Below are 18,967 nucleotides of genomic sequence, written 5' to 3'. Positions count from 1 at the left end.
ATAGTGCTTGTTATTTCTTTTTATATTCATATTCTTGTTTTGTTTGGGGTTTTTTTGGTTTTTTTGGGGTTTTTTTTTTTGTTATCACTGTATAAGCAAACATTATCTTAGAGTCAAATGTTAGTGTACAAGCTAGGTCCTAAACAGTTTTGGGTGGCTGATAAAGGTGGAAAATGAGCAAGGGTAAATGATGTGGTGATAACAGAACTAGCGAAATTTAAAAAGTTTGAGGCTTGCTAACAAGCCCCTTAAAGTATTTGGTGATGGAAGAAGCTGGGGTAAGTGGGCTACCGGCAGCTATGGAAGAGCTAGAAAATTCTGAAGTGAGACAGACTGCACTGAAGGACATTCACTTTTTTTTAACATATTTGTCTGAAAATTGCAGAAAACAACTCCTCTTTTCCCATGCTTTCTGCTCAGTTTGCTTCTAATGGCCTATCCAGCACTGGCATTTCTCTCATCAAGCTTTAGAACCTTGTAGTTTGGTAAGCCTACTTAAGTTAGTATGATGGCTGTAGCTTGTGCAAGATGGGGCCTGATAATTTTAAGTAGTCTTTAAATTTGTTTTGTCTGGTGTTGAAAATACCTGATATTTAAATTTCTCTTACACAATTTCTGAAAAGAAATGTGGGGCATTTTGAAATAGTACATGTACAGCTTTTAATAGGGTAGGTTTAGGTGTTGGCTGGAAGCAGAACCTGCTGCATTTTAGCAGCGGCAGTGTCTTAGTCTGTGTCGCCAGTTGACTTGACAGCATCATCATCATTAGATGTTCCTGGGTTTTTTGGTGACTGCTCTTCCTGTGCTGCTCATGACTCATCTGGTTTATTAATAAACTGTGACATCTTTTAAGATACACCGAAGTCTGGGCATGTGGGAAGATTGACTAATGACAGCCGTGAGCTACATCATTCTGGAAATAACTCCACAGGAGACACTCAAGTTGCAGATATTTTGATTTCAAAATAAACTATATATGTATAATTTTTAAAAAAAAGATTCTTCTTAATTTAATGTTTTGTGTTTTAAATAAGCCTTAAAGCCTGCATTTACTGAACAGCTTATATTAAGGTGTGTTCTTGCTGTCTGAATTTGCAAATGAATATCAACTTGTTTGTATGAGGTAGAAAGGTTTAGTAGAAATACATAAAAGGAGAGAGTTCTGAGGAAGTAATTGTGCTGAGTAAGTGGAAGTTGTTTTATTTTAATATGCTCAAACAGCTTATGCAGCAATTCTGTAATGGTGTGCAGACAATTTGTATGAGTTAGTCTGTTGTTACACTCTCATAACTTGCTTCAACTTGTAACTGTATTACCAGTGGCTTTTATTCATCAGAAGGGGAGCATTAGGCTTCATTAGGCCTCTTAATGGGGAAGAAACAGATATGTATGAGTACAGCATCTAACTGTGGCATGGGGTTTTTCATGGGTCACTTGAATTAGAGCACTCCTTTTATCTCCTTTCATCTTACGGCTCTGGCTGAATAAAACCCTGGCGTCTGATGTGCTGACTTGTAGATTTGGCTAAATCTCCTGATGGTTTCTGTAGACTTCTTTTGTTTTGACCTTTCATTAGATTCCTTTGGGAAGAATACTCAAATGTCCATCTCCTCATATCCCTCTGCCCTCTCAGCAGGGGAAATTGCAGCACATATTCACCAACTGCGTAGTACCTCCATCAAATACACATCTTTGAAAGATGCATGAGAGGGCTATCAGAAACAGGCTGGCAAATACTCAGTGCCCTGGCATGCAGAAGATAAGATTAAGCATTTTATCTTCAGGAAAAAAGTCTTCAGGCCTGAGGATAAAATCAGGATAGTTGGTCAAGTCTACATGTGTAATCCATTGTTCATCCGTGACAAAATGTGTTGGACTAGCATAGAAGGATATGTGCTATCCAGCCCAAAAATATGGCCCCAGTTTACATCCAGGTGGAAAACATGTTCCCTTTGAATGTAGCAGAAGGGTATCTTGTGCTGAAAGAAGTCAAAATGTGTGGAGCTAAAAAAAAACTCCAAAGAGCAGCACAACCCATCAAACAAACAAAAAAACCCAAACAAAAAACAACCAACCAAAAAAATCCCTAAAACACCCTAAAAAACCCATACAAAAAAACCTCCTGAAACCCCCCTGTAAAGTTTTATATGGATTTAAGGAATGAGAAGAAGACTCCTGTGGTGGAGAAGCTGCACAGGTGGGGCTTTTAAGGCTACAGTCTAGACTTCATGAGCATATGGAAAGGAGTTCACATCTCTGCTCCTCTTTCTTGATTAATACTTCTATCCACTTGCTTTAGGAACAGCCTGAATGCTTACTTGACTAATCTATAGATGTAGGTACCCTATTCTGTCATGAAATTAAATGCAACTGAAGTAAATCATGGAATCCTTTGGTTTGGAAGGGACACCTTCCCCTAGCAGGTTGTTTAGAGCCCCATCCAACCTGGGCTCAAACACCTCCAGGCACCTTCCCACGCCTCCCCTTCCTCCCCCATCCTCAAGCTTGTTGACACAGAACTACAGAACTACTTCCCTTTGAGAGATTGTCAGACTTGGGGGTTTGATCCACTTTTTGTGTGTCTGTTCTGCCCTGTTAGTTTCTGATAGTCACAAGGTCCTGTCCAGTTAGGAAAAAAGCCATCTTTACTCCAGTACTGTTCCCACTGTCCGTCTGCTTGTGCATGTCCTGTCTGTAAGGACATATGTCAGAACCACAGTTAATTCAGAAGTGCAGTTTTAATCTTGACATCTCCTATTTGTTTTGTTTATTTTCTTTTATTTTTTCCTCTGGGATCTTAAGGAAGTCTGGTTTTGCCCAAAAACATTCCCACTAAGATGGTATGAAATTATTGCATCACAAGTTGATACTTCATAGATAATGGTGTGTAGATATGTGACATGGACAAAAGTTAATCTGTATTTTGTTTAGCTCTGCTGTGATTTTACACTTGTTTTGATTTTTATTTGTCACAGTGTAAGAGTGCCCAAACTAAGCTACTGTATAATGAGATATGCCATATCTGTGTTGACAGCTTTAGCCAAATTCTTATTCTCTGAAATAAAGCTTTTAAAAAAGGCATTGTGCAGAATCACTGTGGATCCAATAGAGATGCTCACTGCAAGATCCTTTAACTTTATACTGCTGCTAAAAGAAAGGTGTTTTTAGTCCAGCTTCTTGAGTGGTAGTACAGACCCCCACATTGGTGTTACTTTTTCTCATTGATACAACCTACTCATGATTGAGATCTCTTCTGTGCAGTATCTCAGCATTTCTGTCCTATCCAGGCTACTTAACTCTCTCCCTAAAAAGTGTTTTGAGAGTAATTTTCCCTGCAATGCAAAATTTAAGATTGTATCATTCGTACTGATTTAGAGATACCTCTACAAAAAGTGGTTGTTGCTCTCCCTGTTGTGAAATAAGCTTGTTTCTTGCTTTGCCAAAGAAAGTGAATATGAGAAGTTGCATAATGTCTAGCACACTCCTACCTATTCTTATTTACCTATTCTAAATGTCCTACACATTTTCTTTTCTCATCCCTGTTTCCAGCTGAGAATGTTCTCCTTATTGGTGGGACTGCAAATTACACGTTTGCAGTGTTTGCCATAGAAGGAGTCTTCCTGAGTTTTGTGTGACTTTTTGTGTTTCATCTGAGTGTAGCATGGATGGCAGGGAATTTCCAGGTGAACTGCATGCTGCATTCCATCTGCTATCAGCCTTTTTCTTGAACTTGTGGATATGTTCTTCCAGGGAAGCACTTATCTGTTGGTCACTTACGAAACTTGGCAGCATTAAGATATGTATAGCTGCAACACTGAATCTTCCTCTGACTTGTGAAATGTTAGCCTTGAATACAGCTGCAAGGCAGGCTGCCAAGTGTGGGAGGGCAGTGCTGGAATGTCTCCTCCAGATGAGAGCAAGAAGTACTGGCTTGTAATGGTCCTTGTCACACTGCTAAGGTGGGTCCATATTTTCAGATGAGCTATGGCCTTAAAAATCCAGCCCATACCAAAACCCAACCAACCAAAGAAACCCAGCCCCCAAAGCCTTAGCAAAACAAAGCATCAACCCCCCTCCAGTTACCTATCCTTCTCATTTCTGAATTATTTTTTAAGAGATGCTGTGAGTTGCCAGGGAATTTAGAGACACAAAGTAGAGTGTAGCTGCAGAGCAGAGAACAGGTTTCGGTTTTAGCAAATAATATAAAATCCTTCTCTTTTCCCATATACAGGACATGCAAACTACAGTAACATTATTCCTTCTTCTCTTGTTCTAACTCCTCTCCCCCCAACTGCTATAGGTTAGGGACAGTTCTTTCCCTAGAACAGCTTACAGAGACAAGTTTGGTGCCTGTAATTATAGGTAGTAGGTAGTGACCTTGATGCAGATTTCAAGTTGGACTTGAAGCAAAAGAAGTGCCATCAAACCAAACTACTCAGATTTTAGGCTGTTCCTACACAGAGGCTGGGCAGTTATCTTTTCTTCAATTAAAGTTCAGAGGAAGTTCTCATATGTTGCCTGTTCCCTTACCATCATTCACTTTTTATTATGTGATGCTGTGCATTAGCCAAGTAAGTTCTTGAAGTGAAAAGTGATTTGAAAGAATCAAATTTTTTGTCTTTTGGGCAGCAGATTGGCTGGATGAATCACTGGGGTATGCCAGCACTCCTGAGAACTTTGTTACCTATGTAATTTTGTAATTACTTAGGCTGTTCCTTGGGACTGTGTGATGCAAGAAGAGAGCCAAATATTTGGCTGTTGGAAGTGGTGTGAAAACTATGGTTCCTAAAAGTACCATGTGAAGTCCTTCAAGCCACAATGCTTGCAAAAAGATGAACTGCATTGTTTCCATAACAGTGTGAGTTATTTTGCAGATAGGTCTCTAGCTAGTCATTTCCTCCAGTTTTGAGAGCCATGTTGGAAATGCAGTCAGTTTTTGCACAGTGCCATTTTCTGTGTGTGCACTATATTCCTGGATTTTCTGTAGATCATTATTGAGGTAACTAACTGACTGATGCGACAGAGTATTTTTTTAGTTACCTTTTTTTTTAATTGCAGTTAAGGTGGTCAAAACTCCAAGTCATGTAAAAGGATAATAAAAGTTTCATCATGTCTTAAAGTTCTGGTTTTTTCATCTTTCACTTTTTGAATTTTACTGTATTATTGGTAAATTGTTTCAATACATGTCTTTATTAAAGTAGCTTAAATATTTTGATTGTGTGATGCCTGGAAAACAATATCTCTTGGGATTTTGTTTGTTTGGTTTGCTTTGATATTTTTGCTGTGGTTTTTTGTTTGTTTGTTTTTCCCCCCTAAGTATTTTAAAATTAATTAAATTGTTGGAAGTACTCATCAGTTTGGCAGTTAAGGTCTATTTCATGCAGGATACAGATGCAGAGGTATTGCCTCACATTTCTGGTTTTGTTAAATGAAAGAACCTCTTCTAATGGTATATCTGTGAATGAAATGAAAGCTAGAAACTGCATGAGTCATTCATAAGGAAAAATAGCTTCTATATCTTTAAACTGATGTTGTAAAAAATGTTAGCCTGTTGGCTTTCTTCTTGTCCCTCATCACATTTGGAGAAGAATAGGAAGAATGGCAGGGAAAGAAAATCACATTTACACTGAATTAAAGTAATCCAGATGCATTCAGGAGAAGTACCTGAGTAGGGTAAAATAATGCTGCCATTTAGAAGAAGAATCCTTTGTTGAATTAAGCAGAAGAAATACTACTTACAGTGTATATAATTTTTAAGTCTTTATTAGTGTGAGTGTTCACAAATGCCTTTTGCATAATAGGGCTGTGCATTTCTGGTTGCAGTTAAGTATAATTGCAGACCATCTCAATGAAACAAATTCCTGTTTGGCAGCTGCATCCTCAAGTAATGGTGTAATTTAGTCTAAGCTGTTCTGTGCTTCCGTTCTCTGAAAACAAAGGGGGCTGGTGCAAAATAAAAAGTGTAACTAAATGTTCCTGAACTATTGTGTACCTTGCTTTATACACAGGAAGATCTGTTTTGTAAATTTGACTAAACTGCTGGTTTCCTTCTTAACTCTTAATGAAGCTTCATAAAGAACTGTTTTCTGGAGTTTGGTTTCTCAGTATGAGAGAGGCAGCTTAAAAAGTACATGGATTGAACTTGTATTTCCTAGAGAAACAGTCAGAAACAATCATTATTGTCTGGACAATAAATAAATGTTATTATTTCTTTTGCCCATTCTTTAGAAATGCAGTTGCATTGTGGACACAATTTCAGACTTGTTCAGACTCAACTTCATGAGTGCAGGCTGAAATAGGAGTGTGTTATGCAAGTGTGAGAGTGGAGAGAAGAGGAAGAGAACGGGAAATCAAAGTCTTAGGTCTGAAGAATAAGAAACCTGTGCCTCAAGTGGTGCCTTCTTAAGAATGCTAGCAATAAAGTAGAATAGTTGTGCTTCTCCACAACTTCATCTGCTTTCTGCAGTTTAAGGTGACTTTCTCTTCTATTACAGAATAGAAAAAAAGCTCATGCCAAATTAAATTTAGGATGTGAATTATATTGAACTGAGATAACTAACTGTCCCAAGAGAACTGATAACTGAATGAAGGTGGTGGCTTAGTTTCCACAGCTGTCTGGTTTCTTAGTAGACAGAGAGTCTAAAATAAGGATATGTTTCTCCAGGGAGCTGAATTTTCTCTCAGATGTATTTTTGCTTGGTAAATACAGCTACTGAGGTTTTTGAACTTGGAGGTTGCAAGTCATTAGTGTTGAAAAGAAACAAAGGGAGAACCAAAATATTCCTCTCAAAACCTAAAACCTGGAGAAAACTGCTCATCACCATTCACTTTTTTTTTTTTTTTTTTTTTTTTTTAGGAATTTAGCTGAAACTGCTATGTGGGGAAGTTGGAGTAGTCAAACCTTAAAAATTTCCAAAAATGTCAGCTAGGTTGCATACAAAATTCCTTTGCAATTGCTCAAAAATTATTCCAATAAAATTGCTGCTTCTTATTTGCCACTGTATGTGCGTGCTGGACAGTGGCTGTAAGTAGTGCTATGGTAAAGCAAGTAGGTTGGGTTAAAAAAGCAAAGTTGAAGCATGACTTGTTCCCTGGGGAGGTGGTGGAGTCACCATCCCTGGATGTGTTTAAAAAAAGACTGGATGTGGCACTCAGTGTCATGGCTTAGTTGAGGTGTTGGGGTATGAGTTGGACTTGATGAGCTTGAAGGTCTCTTCCAACCTTGTGATTCTGTGAATTCTGTGATTGAGTTGATGTTGTAATTAAGGACTGGAATGAAGAGAGCAACTACTGAGCGCTGCTGTAGCCTGGATATCCTGAGGCCAAGAGACACTTCTGCAAGCTGTTCACAAGACAAGGCTGACACCCTGCAGGGTTTTGTACTGGCCAGGGGCAGCGAGTGATGGCTGGCTGCTCTTCATGGCTGCAGAAGTGTCTTCTTCCTAAGCATCTTCTCTCAAAATGTTTGAAGATTTTGTTGTGTTGTCATCTCCGTGTTTTTGGATGCTGATCAGTCACGGACACCTACAGTGTTGAAGGGTTGTGAGGAGTGAGGAATGAGCACAAATAATGTGCAGTACAGAAGTGAGCTAACTGCCTGAAGAGAGGAAAGAGGCAGAGGGATATTGGTAGTTGAAGAGTTAAGTTTTTTGAATTCTATTTTGAGTTAGTATCTTTGTGGAATATGTAAGATTTTTACTCTAAAGGCAAGTTGGTGTTAAGTGAAACTTTTAATACGGATTTAGCACTTAGATAAAAAAGGTCATGCCCACTCTACCCCCACAAAAGAGCAGTGTATCTGTTCAGGGAGCATGTCCTTATGTCCTTGGTTAGTGGTGGATTGTTAATAGCACCTGAGTAAGTGACATTAATGCAAAAAAATTTAAAAAGCACAATCCTTAGGGTTTCCTGTTGTCAATAAGTGCCTAATTCTTACCCTAAAAATCTTTTTGAATTATTCAAAGCTTGATTTTATACATGCTGTAAAATACTCAGCCAGTTTTACACAGTAATTTTAGATATGCACATTCTCTTTTGTGTTTGGCTCATAACATTAAGGCGTTAAAATGGATCCACCTTTTTTTTTTTTCTTTTCCTTCCCCAGAGGAGTACAGCATGTTTAGGGGCTGGCCTTTGTCTGTCATGCATTCCCACCATAACAGATTTAGCAAACTGCAGCTGAGAAGTTAGACTAGTTTGTACTTTGTGCTGCTTGTGCCAGGGAAAAAGCTTTTGTTTTCACTGAATCACTGGCATGTGGATTACTTTGATGCCAAAAACCATACAGTTTTGCTGCTGTCTGTATTTTCAATGAAAGAATGCAGGCAAGAACAAACAGAAATCCTAAGAAAGAGCTTACTGTAGAATCTCCACAGAAAGGCAAGGATGCAGGTCCTTGTGAAGTGCAAGCGGAGAGTCCTGTGCTTGTGCTGGTAAGAATTCTTTAAACAAGCTGCCTCTTCCCTTTAAAAATTCCTGTTCTCTCTGTCAATGAAAAACTTCTAAATCTGATGCAGATGAGAAGTTCCAGCATTCTTACTTGTGAATAATTTGCATTTAGGATTTAGGTTTGATTCTCTGTGTGTTGTCTGCCTTTTTAATTGATTTTTACTGTTCTAGTTTACCAGGTCTTTGGTTCTCTTTGAGTGTGACTTTGGAATTTGGCTTTCAGACTAGCTGCTTTTCAGCCTCTTCTATCTAGCATATTTATACAGCTCTGTGAACCTAGCATGAAAACTGGATATGCTTTAAAACTCTTTCTAGCACCTCTGTTTTTTAACTGCCCAGCATATCTTCCAGTTAATGTATCTTTGAACTTCCTAAAGTGTGTGTGTAACAGTTAAATTTTACTTAAATGATCAAAGAACTATCTAAATAATTAATGACTACTTCTGTTAAAGAATCTATCTATCTGTTAAAGGACTTATCTTTCAATTCTTTCAATGCAAATTATTTAGGAATTTAAAGTTTTAAAATAGCTTCCAGTGAAGTAAAAGGGAAATTTTCTGTCTGTGGGGGAAATAATCAAATAAGAACTATTTTGTCTGAAACACTGCTAGACACTTAGTTCTGTTGGAACTTTAATGGTACAGCAAGAGAACATAGTAATGAATCCACTAATTCTGTTCAAAGGAAAATTGGTAAATTAGTACTTGTATATCAGTAGAAAGAAGTACTTTGATAGTTCTTACTAAAATTTCAACTTCATTTAGTATTGTTTCATGCTTAATTGCTGCTGCTGATGGTCCTCTCTTTGTCTGCCTGTAGTTGAAGTTAGTGGGGTGATCCTCAAATTGTAGTGCCCCCCCCCCCACCTTGTTTGAGCTTCACACTATGTATTTAAGAATTGAACTAAAACATTTCGGCCATCTGCATTTAGTAATACTCATCTGTAACTTTTTGGGAATTGTTACTGTATATAACTGAAAGCTTACTTGTGTGCTAGTAAGAGAGACTTTCTTTTCCTTGTCACTGTTTTTTTTTTTTTTTTGGTTTTGTTCTATTCAGAGAGTTGTTATAAGAATGTGGGATTTTTTTGGATGGGTGTGTTCTGATTTCTGGTCCAGATTTTCATCAGTACAATATGAGCTAATCTTCTGTGTGCTTTCCTGCCTTTGGAATGTTTAACTTTATTTAGAATTGTTTTTATTCCCCCATGAATACTCAGAGAGGATATTAGTGTTTCTGCAAATACTTGGAGTACTGCACCTAATCAGCAAAGCACATGTACTTATTTAAGAAGGAAAAAAAGTATAACACAATATTGTGTTTACTTATCACCATTTATTAAGTACCTCTTTATAATATTTCAAATGCTACTTAATTTAATGTTAATGGAATAATATACCTCCAGTGTTTGCTCTCTTTTTTTTCATTTTTGGGTGAAGTGCATGCATTCAACACAAAGGTCAATATTTAAAGGGAAGAACATTTAGGTTTTGCATAGGTCACATTAAAAATGTCTTCACTGTCGTTTCAGTTACTCTTTTGTTCTTAATCTGTTTACATACACACACACACACACACACACACATATATATATATATATATATATATACAAGTGTATATATAGCATAATTATAGATCCCTATTGTCTAGTTATTGGGGAAAGCTAGATTAAGGGATGCAAGTAACCTGCAGCAAGTGTGCTGCCAGGCACAAAGCAAAAAGTAAGGTCTGTTGCATTTGACATTGACATTTGGGTCCTTTTTTATTTCATTGGGCTGTGATGTTGCAGTCAGTTTTTATTGGCGCAGTGAAGGTAGGTACCCTGTGCTTGGTGCAGCGTGCAGTGAGGAAATAACTAAGACTGACAAAGTTGCTAGTTGCTGTAACAAATTCTAAACAGCAGAAATTCTTGTTTCCTGGGTTAAACCCCTGGGAATTACATTAAATAGCAATCCTCAGAGCATATGAAAGTGTAGGCTTCTGGTTTACTCTAGCAATACTTCTCATTGACTATTGTCTGAAATATTTTTTCAAGTGTGGATGTATTCCTTTTGTGCAAATATGATGTGATTTGCCTAGCACTCAATTTAAGTATTCTTTATAAAGATGAGATAGAATCAACTGTCAGGAAGCAACAGGTTTTTTGTGATATTAATTTATGTCATATTAATTTAATTTTTTTAACTGTAGCTCACTGAGAGTCTGTCGGAGTATTGAGGGAGCTGGGTATCTATAACTGGAAGCATCCCATGTGTTATTGAACCAATGTTATTTGATTGAGTGCTGTGCCAGAATTAACTTTTCCTGATTAGGTGTGTGGGTTCACAGAGTCATCTGCTGCTTTCAGTGTCAGTATGTCAGTGTGTGTGCTCCTTTGTGTCGTTGTGATTTCAATTACATTGTGTCATAACTTTGCCCTTGAGGTTAACAAGCAAGAAAAGCCCATGGAAAAAGCATTTAGATTTTCCAGGTGGTGCCTCAAAACCCTGCTTGGGATGAGCTGCTGTTGTTGTGCTAGCTGTTGCAGAAGTTACTGGATGAATATTCCTGCTGTCCAGCTGCCTTTTGATAGTCACAAGTAGTAACTGCTTATCAAAACAGATGATGTTTCTGAGAAGTTGGATCTTTTGGAGGTCATCTTTCTGCTTGGAAACTTGCTGGCAGTATAAAATGTAATAGTTAAAAGTAAGCTCTAGAATGCAAATAATTTCTTGAATTAATTTTTAAAACATCAAGCTGGGCAATTTATTTTTAGTTTATTATGGGATAGTAAGACACATGGAGCTGTTACCCATGTTTAGTATTAAATAATCTTATTGTATGTCCACAGTGGCTTTCCTCAGGCCACTATTAAGAAGTGCATAACACCTATTCATCTATTTATATGCTGCTTCCTGCTAGTGCCTGTAGCTCCATTTTACTCCTTATGGGAACTTGGTAATTTGCAGGTGTATAAGCCAAACATGTTTTTATAAGGGAAATCATGTTCTGTAGCAGGAGGCTAACAATATTCAGTCTGCTTAGCCTTACCATCTTTTGTTTTCTGAGAAGAGAATTGGACAATAATAATTGTCTCAATTTAAGGATGCAGGAAAAACATGTCCTGTGGGTTTTTTTCTGGAATGTGTAGTGTAGGTAATCACTGAACTCTTAGCTTAAAATTTATTTTATCTGATGAATTTTGACACTGCTTGTCCAAATATATATACTGTATTCTGACAGATTAAAATGCTTGCTGTGTGGGTGTCATAACTGCTGTTTTGAAATATTTCCTATTTCTGATAAGTTTCCATCCTTATAATACTCAGGCAAAACCCAAAATGGTATGACAGAAAATTTGCTCTTTTATCTTTCAAAAATATAGCATTGGCTGGCTTGAGACCAGCCATGAACATGTGCTCTTGTGCATTTTCCTAGATTACAGAAATAAAAATGTTGTTGGCTGCAGATTAATAGGAAAAGTTAAGCCTTATTGTAAAGACTGACTTTTAGTGCCTATAAAGTTGATGTTGCAGTTTTAACTGGGCTGAGTTTTATCTGTGTCTGCTGGTCCATAAATCATATTTAACAATCGTGTAACTACCCATCATATTTTCTTTTATATTACATGAAGTAATAGACCAGATTTATTTTTAATAATGTAGAAGAGCCTGAGAGAGAATCTGCTTCCTTTCGCTGTTTTACGTCTGGCTACATGCCAGTATCAGTGTGTTGTTTATTGTTTTCTTTTTTCATATCTGGTCCAAACTGATAAAACATCCTCTTCCTTTTGATTCTGACAAATGACTAAGAAAGAAATGAGTAACATTTAGGAGAAACCCAAGGAAGCAAATTCTTTATTAATTTTTACATAAATGATATTTCTGCAAATCAAGTACCTCACTGATTAAATAGGAGAAGTCTGTATTTAAGACCTCAGCTCCAGTGAGCTTTAGATTCTTTAAAAGCTTCTCATGAGGGAGGACTTCTTTTTAATCTTGAGTTTATGGCATGCAAACAAAATGTAAGCAAAGCTTATATTCTTTTAAGATTCCTTTTAATGAATTTTATAGTTGTGGCAAGCCAGTTTTGTGACTACAGGGCAAAGAGAGGCATTTGCAATTAATTGGATGATTTTTAAAGCTGCATTTTTGGGTTTTGAATTAGCTGTGCTAGACAAGTGTGTGTTTGCATGCCCGTTTAAGAATTTTAGTTGCATTTTCTTTAAAAGTGATCCTTTTCCCCTGGTTTTGCTGGTAAAATGAGAGAAGCCAGAACTAGCTTTCTTCCAGGTGGAGGACTGGTTCTTCCAGTCTTCACCTGTCACCTTCCCTAGAGAATTAACAGGAGGATGGACATAGCTCTTCAGCACCAGGCAGAAGTGGATGAGAGTTCTGATCATGTGCAACACCAGGTCAAAATTCTTTACCCATTTGAGATGACAGCTTTCCCTTGCTACCAGGCTCTGGAATTGGGCTGTGATCTATCCACTTGCTAGTTCAGATAATAACTGTCCTGCTTTATGAGCTTTCTGACAATATTGACCAAGCATGTGTTTATTCTTTCCTTTGAAAAGCTCCCCAAATTGCCACAAGTGGTCATACAGCGTCAGATCAGCATTTCAGACACAGTCTGACTGGAAGGCCCCTGCTTGGAAGGAATTCTCTCAAGCCAGATCACCTCCTCATCTGTCACAAAAGCTCTGGCTCAGTTGCTGGTTTTTGTGTGAGAAGGCCACACTTCTCAGAAACGTGCCATGAGAGAGGGGAAGGGTCCTTCTGGTGTCAGCCCTGCTTTTAGTTGCTTTAAGGCAATTGTGAAGCCAAACCTTTTCAGCTGACTGCAAAGACTGTCTACACAAATCAAATGGTCCTTCTCTGCACAGTTTAATTTGCAGAATTTATTTGTGTTTCTCCTAAAGGTCAGTCATCTTGCACCACTCTCAAACCAACCTGTCACCACAGCAATAATAATTTCTGTGTATAATTTCTCATGACAAACTCTTGAGAAGGAGGGGTCACATGGAAAAGGCAGACTTGTCCAAAAGGAGTGACTGGGCCACATTGCTGTAGTCGTCTCTAAACCTTTCTTTAATGTAAGAAAGAGTGTAATCCATAAGAGCTCAGGCTCAGTGGTTGGCAGGTGGGCATCTTGCTTGCCTGCATAGGTAGAGAGAGACCTGTCACTGAAAGTGAGAGAAAGGTGAGCAAAGGGTGTTTTGTTTTCTGGCTGATGTGTTGCCTTGTACTTCACTTATAGATCAGTAAAGTTTGAAATGCTCTTGGTGTCCTGTTATCTCTCTGTACTTAAGGAAGAAAATTTGTAATGGACAGTTATTGCCCTAGTGAATGAGTTGGAAGAGGTGAAGTTACTGTAGTTTATTTGGAATCAGAACAGGCTATGACAATCCTTTGGAGTGGGACTGCTCAATCTGAAATTTTGTGAAGGGGTAGTTTTGCAGTGTCAGTATATAGGAAGTGTTTCAAATAGTTGGGTGGACAAGGTGTTAAGGAAGTGTGGAGCACATAATTTCATCAGTTTGGGATTCACTGCAGCAGTCAAATGCAAACTTGCAACCAAAATATTTTGTGTAATCAGTACATTAGAAAAAATGTAACCTTCTCTTAGGTTGTGTTGGCCTTATGCTTTTCTGAGCTAAATTGTCCAACCATTTCAACTGCAGAAGGGTGCATGAACATTAACCTAAGCCTTTTCTGATGGACACTGACATTGGTTCTTGGCTTTGTGATAACTCATGTTCATGAATGACAGGAGAAATGAGGCAGTAGCTGGGGTTCAGGTGAGAAGCTCTCTGAATGTGTCAGAGTACAATATGGAGTGAACTGAACAGCCCTTCCCATCTCATCTGAGCAGAAAAATCTCAAACACAGCATAATAATCATGGCTCTTAGAAGTATTGGTCTGTGCTGAGTATGTTGTTGCATAGCCAATGAACTTCTAGTAAATCCTTCCTGTATGATTGTAAATGCTAGCTACTTTTCTTAACAAAGCCACATTTTGTTCATAATTTTTGGTAGATTTTTCTAGACTTTGCTTTTTTTTTTTGCCTCTTCAGCTGTTATGCTTTATTATGTTCCCACATTTTTCTTGCCAATAAAACTACTGTGTGGTACATGTGAGGGAATCTCAGATAGCTTTTAAATAGCCTGTGGAGTAACCCTGAAAACTTTGGTAACTTTCTCTGACCAAAGCTTTCCTAATTCCTTGACAAAAAAATTTATTTGATTCACTTTTGGTTGAAGAAAACAACTATAGGGTTTCTCAGGAATATTATTAATATACTAGTGATCAACAGCAGTTACTGATAGAGATATTTGTTCTGTGTAGGACAATTAGAATTTGGGAGGTCATTATCATGAGTTATACAAAACAATATGGAAGGCTTGTCTTGTCATTTTACCTATAATGATGACAGAAGCTGGTATTGCTACAACTATCTTTAATGTACCTTACCTGTAAATTAGTACCACTGATCTTGAGAAAGTATAATTTTTAAAGTCTCTTGTAATAGTTGCTTGTGAAAAAATATGTAATTTTATGTCTGTTACTGTGAAGCTGGATTTTAGTTGCAGAAAGTTCAAGCTGGGTTGTAACCCCATCTTTGCATTAGTTTGCACACTCCAAGGCAGAGGTGCCTTGTTCAGAGCTCTGTCTAAACCTGCTTTTGCCATCTGACCACTTAAGAGAATGCTTGGCAGGGTGAAGGTTTTTCTCTGTCTGATTGTGCAGGGGCAGCTGTAATGCCTCATTTGTGGAAAGGAGTTTTAATGTGGAGTCAATGCACAGTTACTGAGGAAAGCTACATGTGCAATTAAGAGGGAAGGAGATGGCCTATGGGAATTTTGAAAAAAAAAAAAAAAAAAAAAAAGTAGAAAGAAGGAGGAATGTCAATTAACCTGCCCCTGCTGCAGGTTACTGCTGAATTAAAACACAGCTCAGTCTTTGAGCTGAGGTTGTTTTCATTCCTCTTAAACCCAGATCAGAGCTTTTTGGGCTGTATCAGGCAAAGGCAACATAAGAGACTAGTAATTTTCTTATAATTTTTTTGCAGTGAGAATACATATGTGATTATGTTAATAAGCTCTGGCTTACTGGATTTTGTGAAATAGTTCTGAGGCAGTCAGCATGCTTATCTCTAATTGTCACTTGCACTTCCCCATATGGTGTAACATGACAAAGTCTGCATTTTGAACACTCTATGTTTTTGATGTAGATGCAATATAATCCTGCCAATCTTTTAAAGAGTAACTTCTAGAATAAGTCAACAATTTTAATTTTCCCTCAATATATCTAAATTTATTTTGATTTTTTCTTTTTTCCTGCAGGCAAAACCAAAACTTATAGAACCAATAGACTATGAAAATGTCATTGTTCAGAGGAAAACACAGATTTTGAATGATCCTCTACGTGAGATGCTACTGTTCCCTTATGATGACTTCCAGGTAATTTAATCCACCCTGGTTTTGTTGTGGAGTTTTTTTGTTTGTTTGGAGTTGGTTTGTTTTTTTACCCCAGGTTTTTAGTAGTGGGAGCCATGAGGTGATAGCTTCCTATTTCTTTGTTTCTTAATTCTCTTTAGCTCCAAAAATCTGCACAAAGTCTTTGCTGTGAGTCCCATTACCCTGCTTGATTAACTCTTTTGGGTACAGAAGAAATGGCACAATTTCCTCATCTGATCATATTATAAAGTCTACTGCAACTCAACAATTTTGCTGCCTTTTGAAGTAGGCAATCAGTCACTTTCAGGATTCCCCCTCCCTTTCCAATGTAGGAAATTATGTGATGACTGTTTAAAAAAAGCATCTGCTTTCTTTAATTCTTAAACTGATTTTTTTCCCCCCATTTTTAATAGTGAAGGACATGAACCTGTTCAAATGCAGTCTTCTACTCTTAGCTGCATCAGCCCAGCCAAAACTGTGTTCTAGTAAAATACCCCTTACATAACAGAGTTTCTGACTTGATTAAGCCAGACTGAACCAAGCTTAGTGATAATCTTGTTATTTTTTGTAAAATGACAATGTTTATCGAAATAAATAGTTTATTTCAGTACACTTTTTAAAAAATCTTGTTGTAGATCTTGTTAGGATAACTGCTAAGAATCTTAGACACTGGAGTTGGAGTAAATAGTGATGAAAGTCTCTTGTCCACATGCCCATACCTGCACTCAAAATGTCTATTTGAAAATATGCAGACTCCTGAACAGTCTGTAAATTAATTTTATTCAACCAAGTAGTTGAAGCTAAGTTTGTTTACTGTAGGGAAGGTTAATGGTAAGTTGGTATATTCTACAGAAGGACATTTAAAATCCTATAAATTACATCTTGAATTTTTAATGAATTTTCTCTGGCCTATTAGAGTATTTGCCTGCATGCAGCTGGACTCTCTTTTTAATACAGTCTGGGGGCTTCTTTTTCTTTGATTCTGACATGAATAACTCTACTTGGAGTCTTCCCACTCTCAGCTAAAGAATGTGGGCTTTGGGAAGGTGCAGTTATTTAGAGAGGAATTTGGGCTTCATGTGTTCCCAGCCACACATGGAAGTTTATAAGAGTAAGACTTGTGAAAAAGATGTTGTACCAAGACAAGTTTCAAATAGAGACTCTCTCAGGATGATACCCTGCACCTGGTGTTGGCTTTGGGACTGAAAAATGTGAGTGGACTACACCACTAAAATCCCCTTCTGCAGTGTGTCTCCTCAGTAGCACAGATCAAGAGGAATCCAGGTTACTTCTGCTAAGTGTGCTCTTATCTGATTGACTGGTTCACTTACCAGGGGCATTCTATTGAACATCTCTGAAATATCAGTGGAGAGGAAGCAAACCCATTAAGAATATCCTCAGGCATTTTGTCTGAGCAGTCTGGGGGTATGGCTGAAGTGTTTAACTGCTATTTCTAGTGACCTCCTGCAATTCTTATCCTTGGGCCTGTATGAATGAGGCTAGTCCATAGCTCAGTCTCATCCTTCAAAAGGAAAGACTGAATTTTGTCATAGATGGTATTGGCTTTTGTCATCCTTTGTTTGGGTTCTGTGGTCAGATTTTCATCCAGGCAGGCATTAAAGTGTGTGTTACACTGGAAGATTTCCTTCAAGTAGTCACTCTTTTGGAATATAGTCACTTTTTCTCTCTCTTTATCCCTCATCAGTACAATATCTGAACAAGTTTTCTGGGTTTCCCAGTTTTGGCAGAGTCTCATTTTATGTGTGATTTACATGAAGACAGGTTTGTGCTATCAAACTGTATTGTCAAACTTTTATTTCCTTCGAAGACTTTCTGGCACAAACTAACTCCAAATATTTTTGTTTACACATGACTCTTCTGCACTACTTTGATCTATCTAGTTTGTTAACAACAACACAAAGCATTTAAATCTGTCATTTAATGTATTAAGGAAATATTCCCAAGTCAGAGAACTCTTCAGTGCTTATTATTTTTATTTGAAACCTAAACCGTTTAACCCTGTTCAGTTTTTCATAGCCGTATTTACAGGTTTGAAATCACTATTCATTATATAGTTGTCAGTATCATTTGAATAATTTAAAAATATTAAGGCATATTATCTGTGTTTGCCATTCAGCTTCACATGTATTTTTTGGTTGCTCTATTTTGTGGCTGTCACTCAGTGTATGAGTAGCTCTTGGGTAAGCTGTGGCTCAAATGTTTGATACTGGCCTCATCCCACTCAAGAAAAATTTAAAATACTGAGCTAGACCATTTAGAACTACCTGTAAACACACTTAGGACTGTTTATAGGTGGAAATGCCTACCATTGTCTAGAAACCTGTTCAAGCTATTTCCTTTCAGAGCATTCAGTTTTTATCTTTGCAAAGTTCTTCCTCACACTTAGATTAAATTGATTACAATGTAAAAACCCTTGCCTGGAAAGGAAGCCCAGCAGTGTTAATTTATAATGACATTAAGAGTAAGGCTTTTTTGTTCAGCATGGCCCTAAAACTAGCACTTAAAATGGCATGGAAAATACTTAGCTTGAAGTACTAGATATCACTTTTAGAATTTTTGGAAGATTACAGAAGAAGCTGCATGTTTTCAAAAAAGCACCATTGATGATACCACCATTGAATTTATGTTAAAGTTTAAATTATTTAGAGAGAAATTGGAAAAATATTTGTGCTTGATTTGGATTTTTTCAGGTAATGCAGTTAGATAACTGACATTTAATATGTTAGGTATGAGGAGGTAGTATTAAAGGAGCACCAATAATAATTTTTGGTCCGTATCAGAAATTAAAAAGCACAGCAACTCACCTTTTTTAGATCACGTATAGCTTTCCTCTCATCCTCTCTTTTTCTCTTCCTCCAGATTAAAATTTTCTAGTGAGGGAAGGGGGAAAAAACAACACCAAGGGGGAAAATAACTCTTTTTCTGTTCAGGTATAACTGTTTTCTAAACATGCTGTCAGAAGCAGCTCTAAAAACTCAAATCACTACCCAAGAAACATTTGGGCAAGAAAATGCTCCAGTCTTGGACAACTCATAAAATTGGAAGGATTTTTCTTCAGC

General features: G+C 37.5%; 1 protein-coding gene across 7 annotated transcripts in view; it reads left to right on the top strand.

The window, feature by feature from the left end:
- DOCK9 (dedicator of cytokinesis 9) overlaps positions 1–18,967 on the top strand; it is a 113,170-nt gene that overhangs the window by 22,072 nt on the left and 72,131 nt on the right. For 4 of the 7 annotated variants that reach the window (XM_050979969.1, XM_030233985.2, XM_050979242.1 and 1 more), the window contains exon 2: positions 15,774–15,890. In XM_050979969.1, coding sequence (XP_050835926.1) covers positions 15,774–15,890 — 117 coding nt within the window. Of the gene's footprint in view, positions 1–8,156; positions 8,433–15,773; positions 15,891–18,967 lie in introns of those variants that run through there. The other 3 variants (XM_030233987.2, XM_050980750.1, XM_018908787.3) reach the window with 1 other exon arrangement.

This window comes from Serinus canaria, chromosome 1 (genome assembly GCF_022539315.1).
Source record: "Serinus canaria isolate serCan28SL12 chromosome 1, serCan2020, whole genome shotgun sequence".
Classification (NCBI taxonomy): Eukaryota; Metazoa; Chordata; class Aves; order Passeriformes; family Fringillidae; genus Serinus; species Serinus canaria.
Note: the sequence above shows the minus strand (reverse complement) of the source record. Positions and strands in the feature narration are given on the sequence as shown.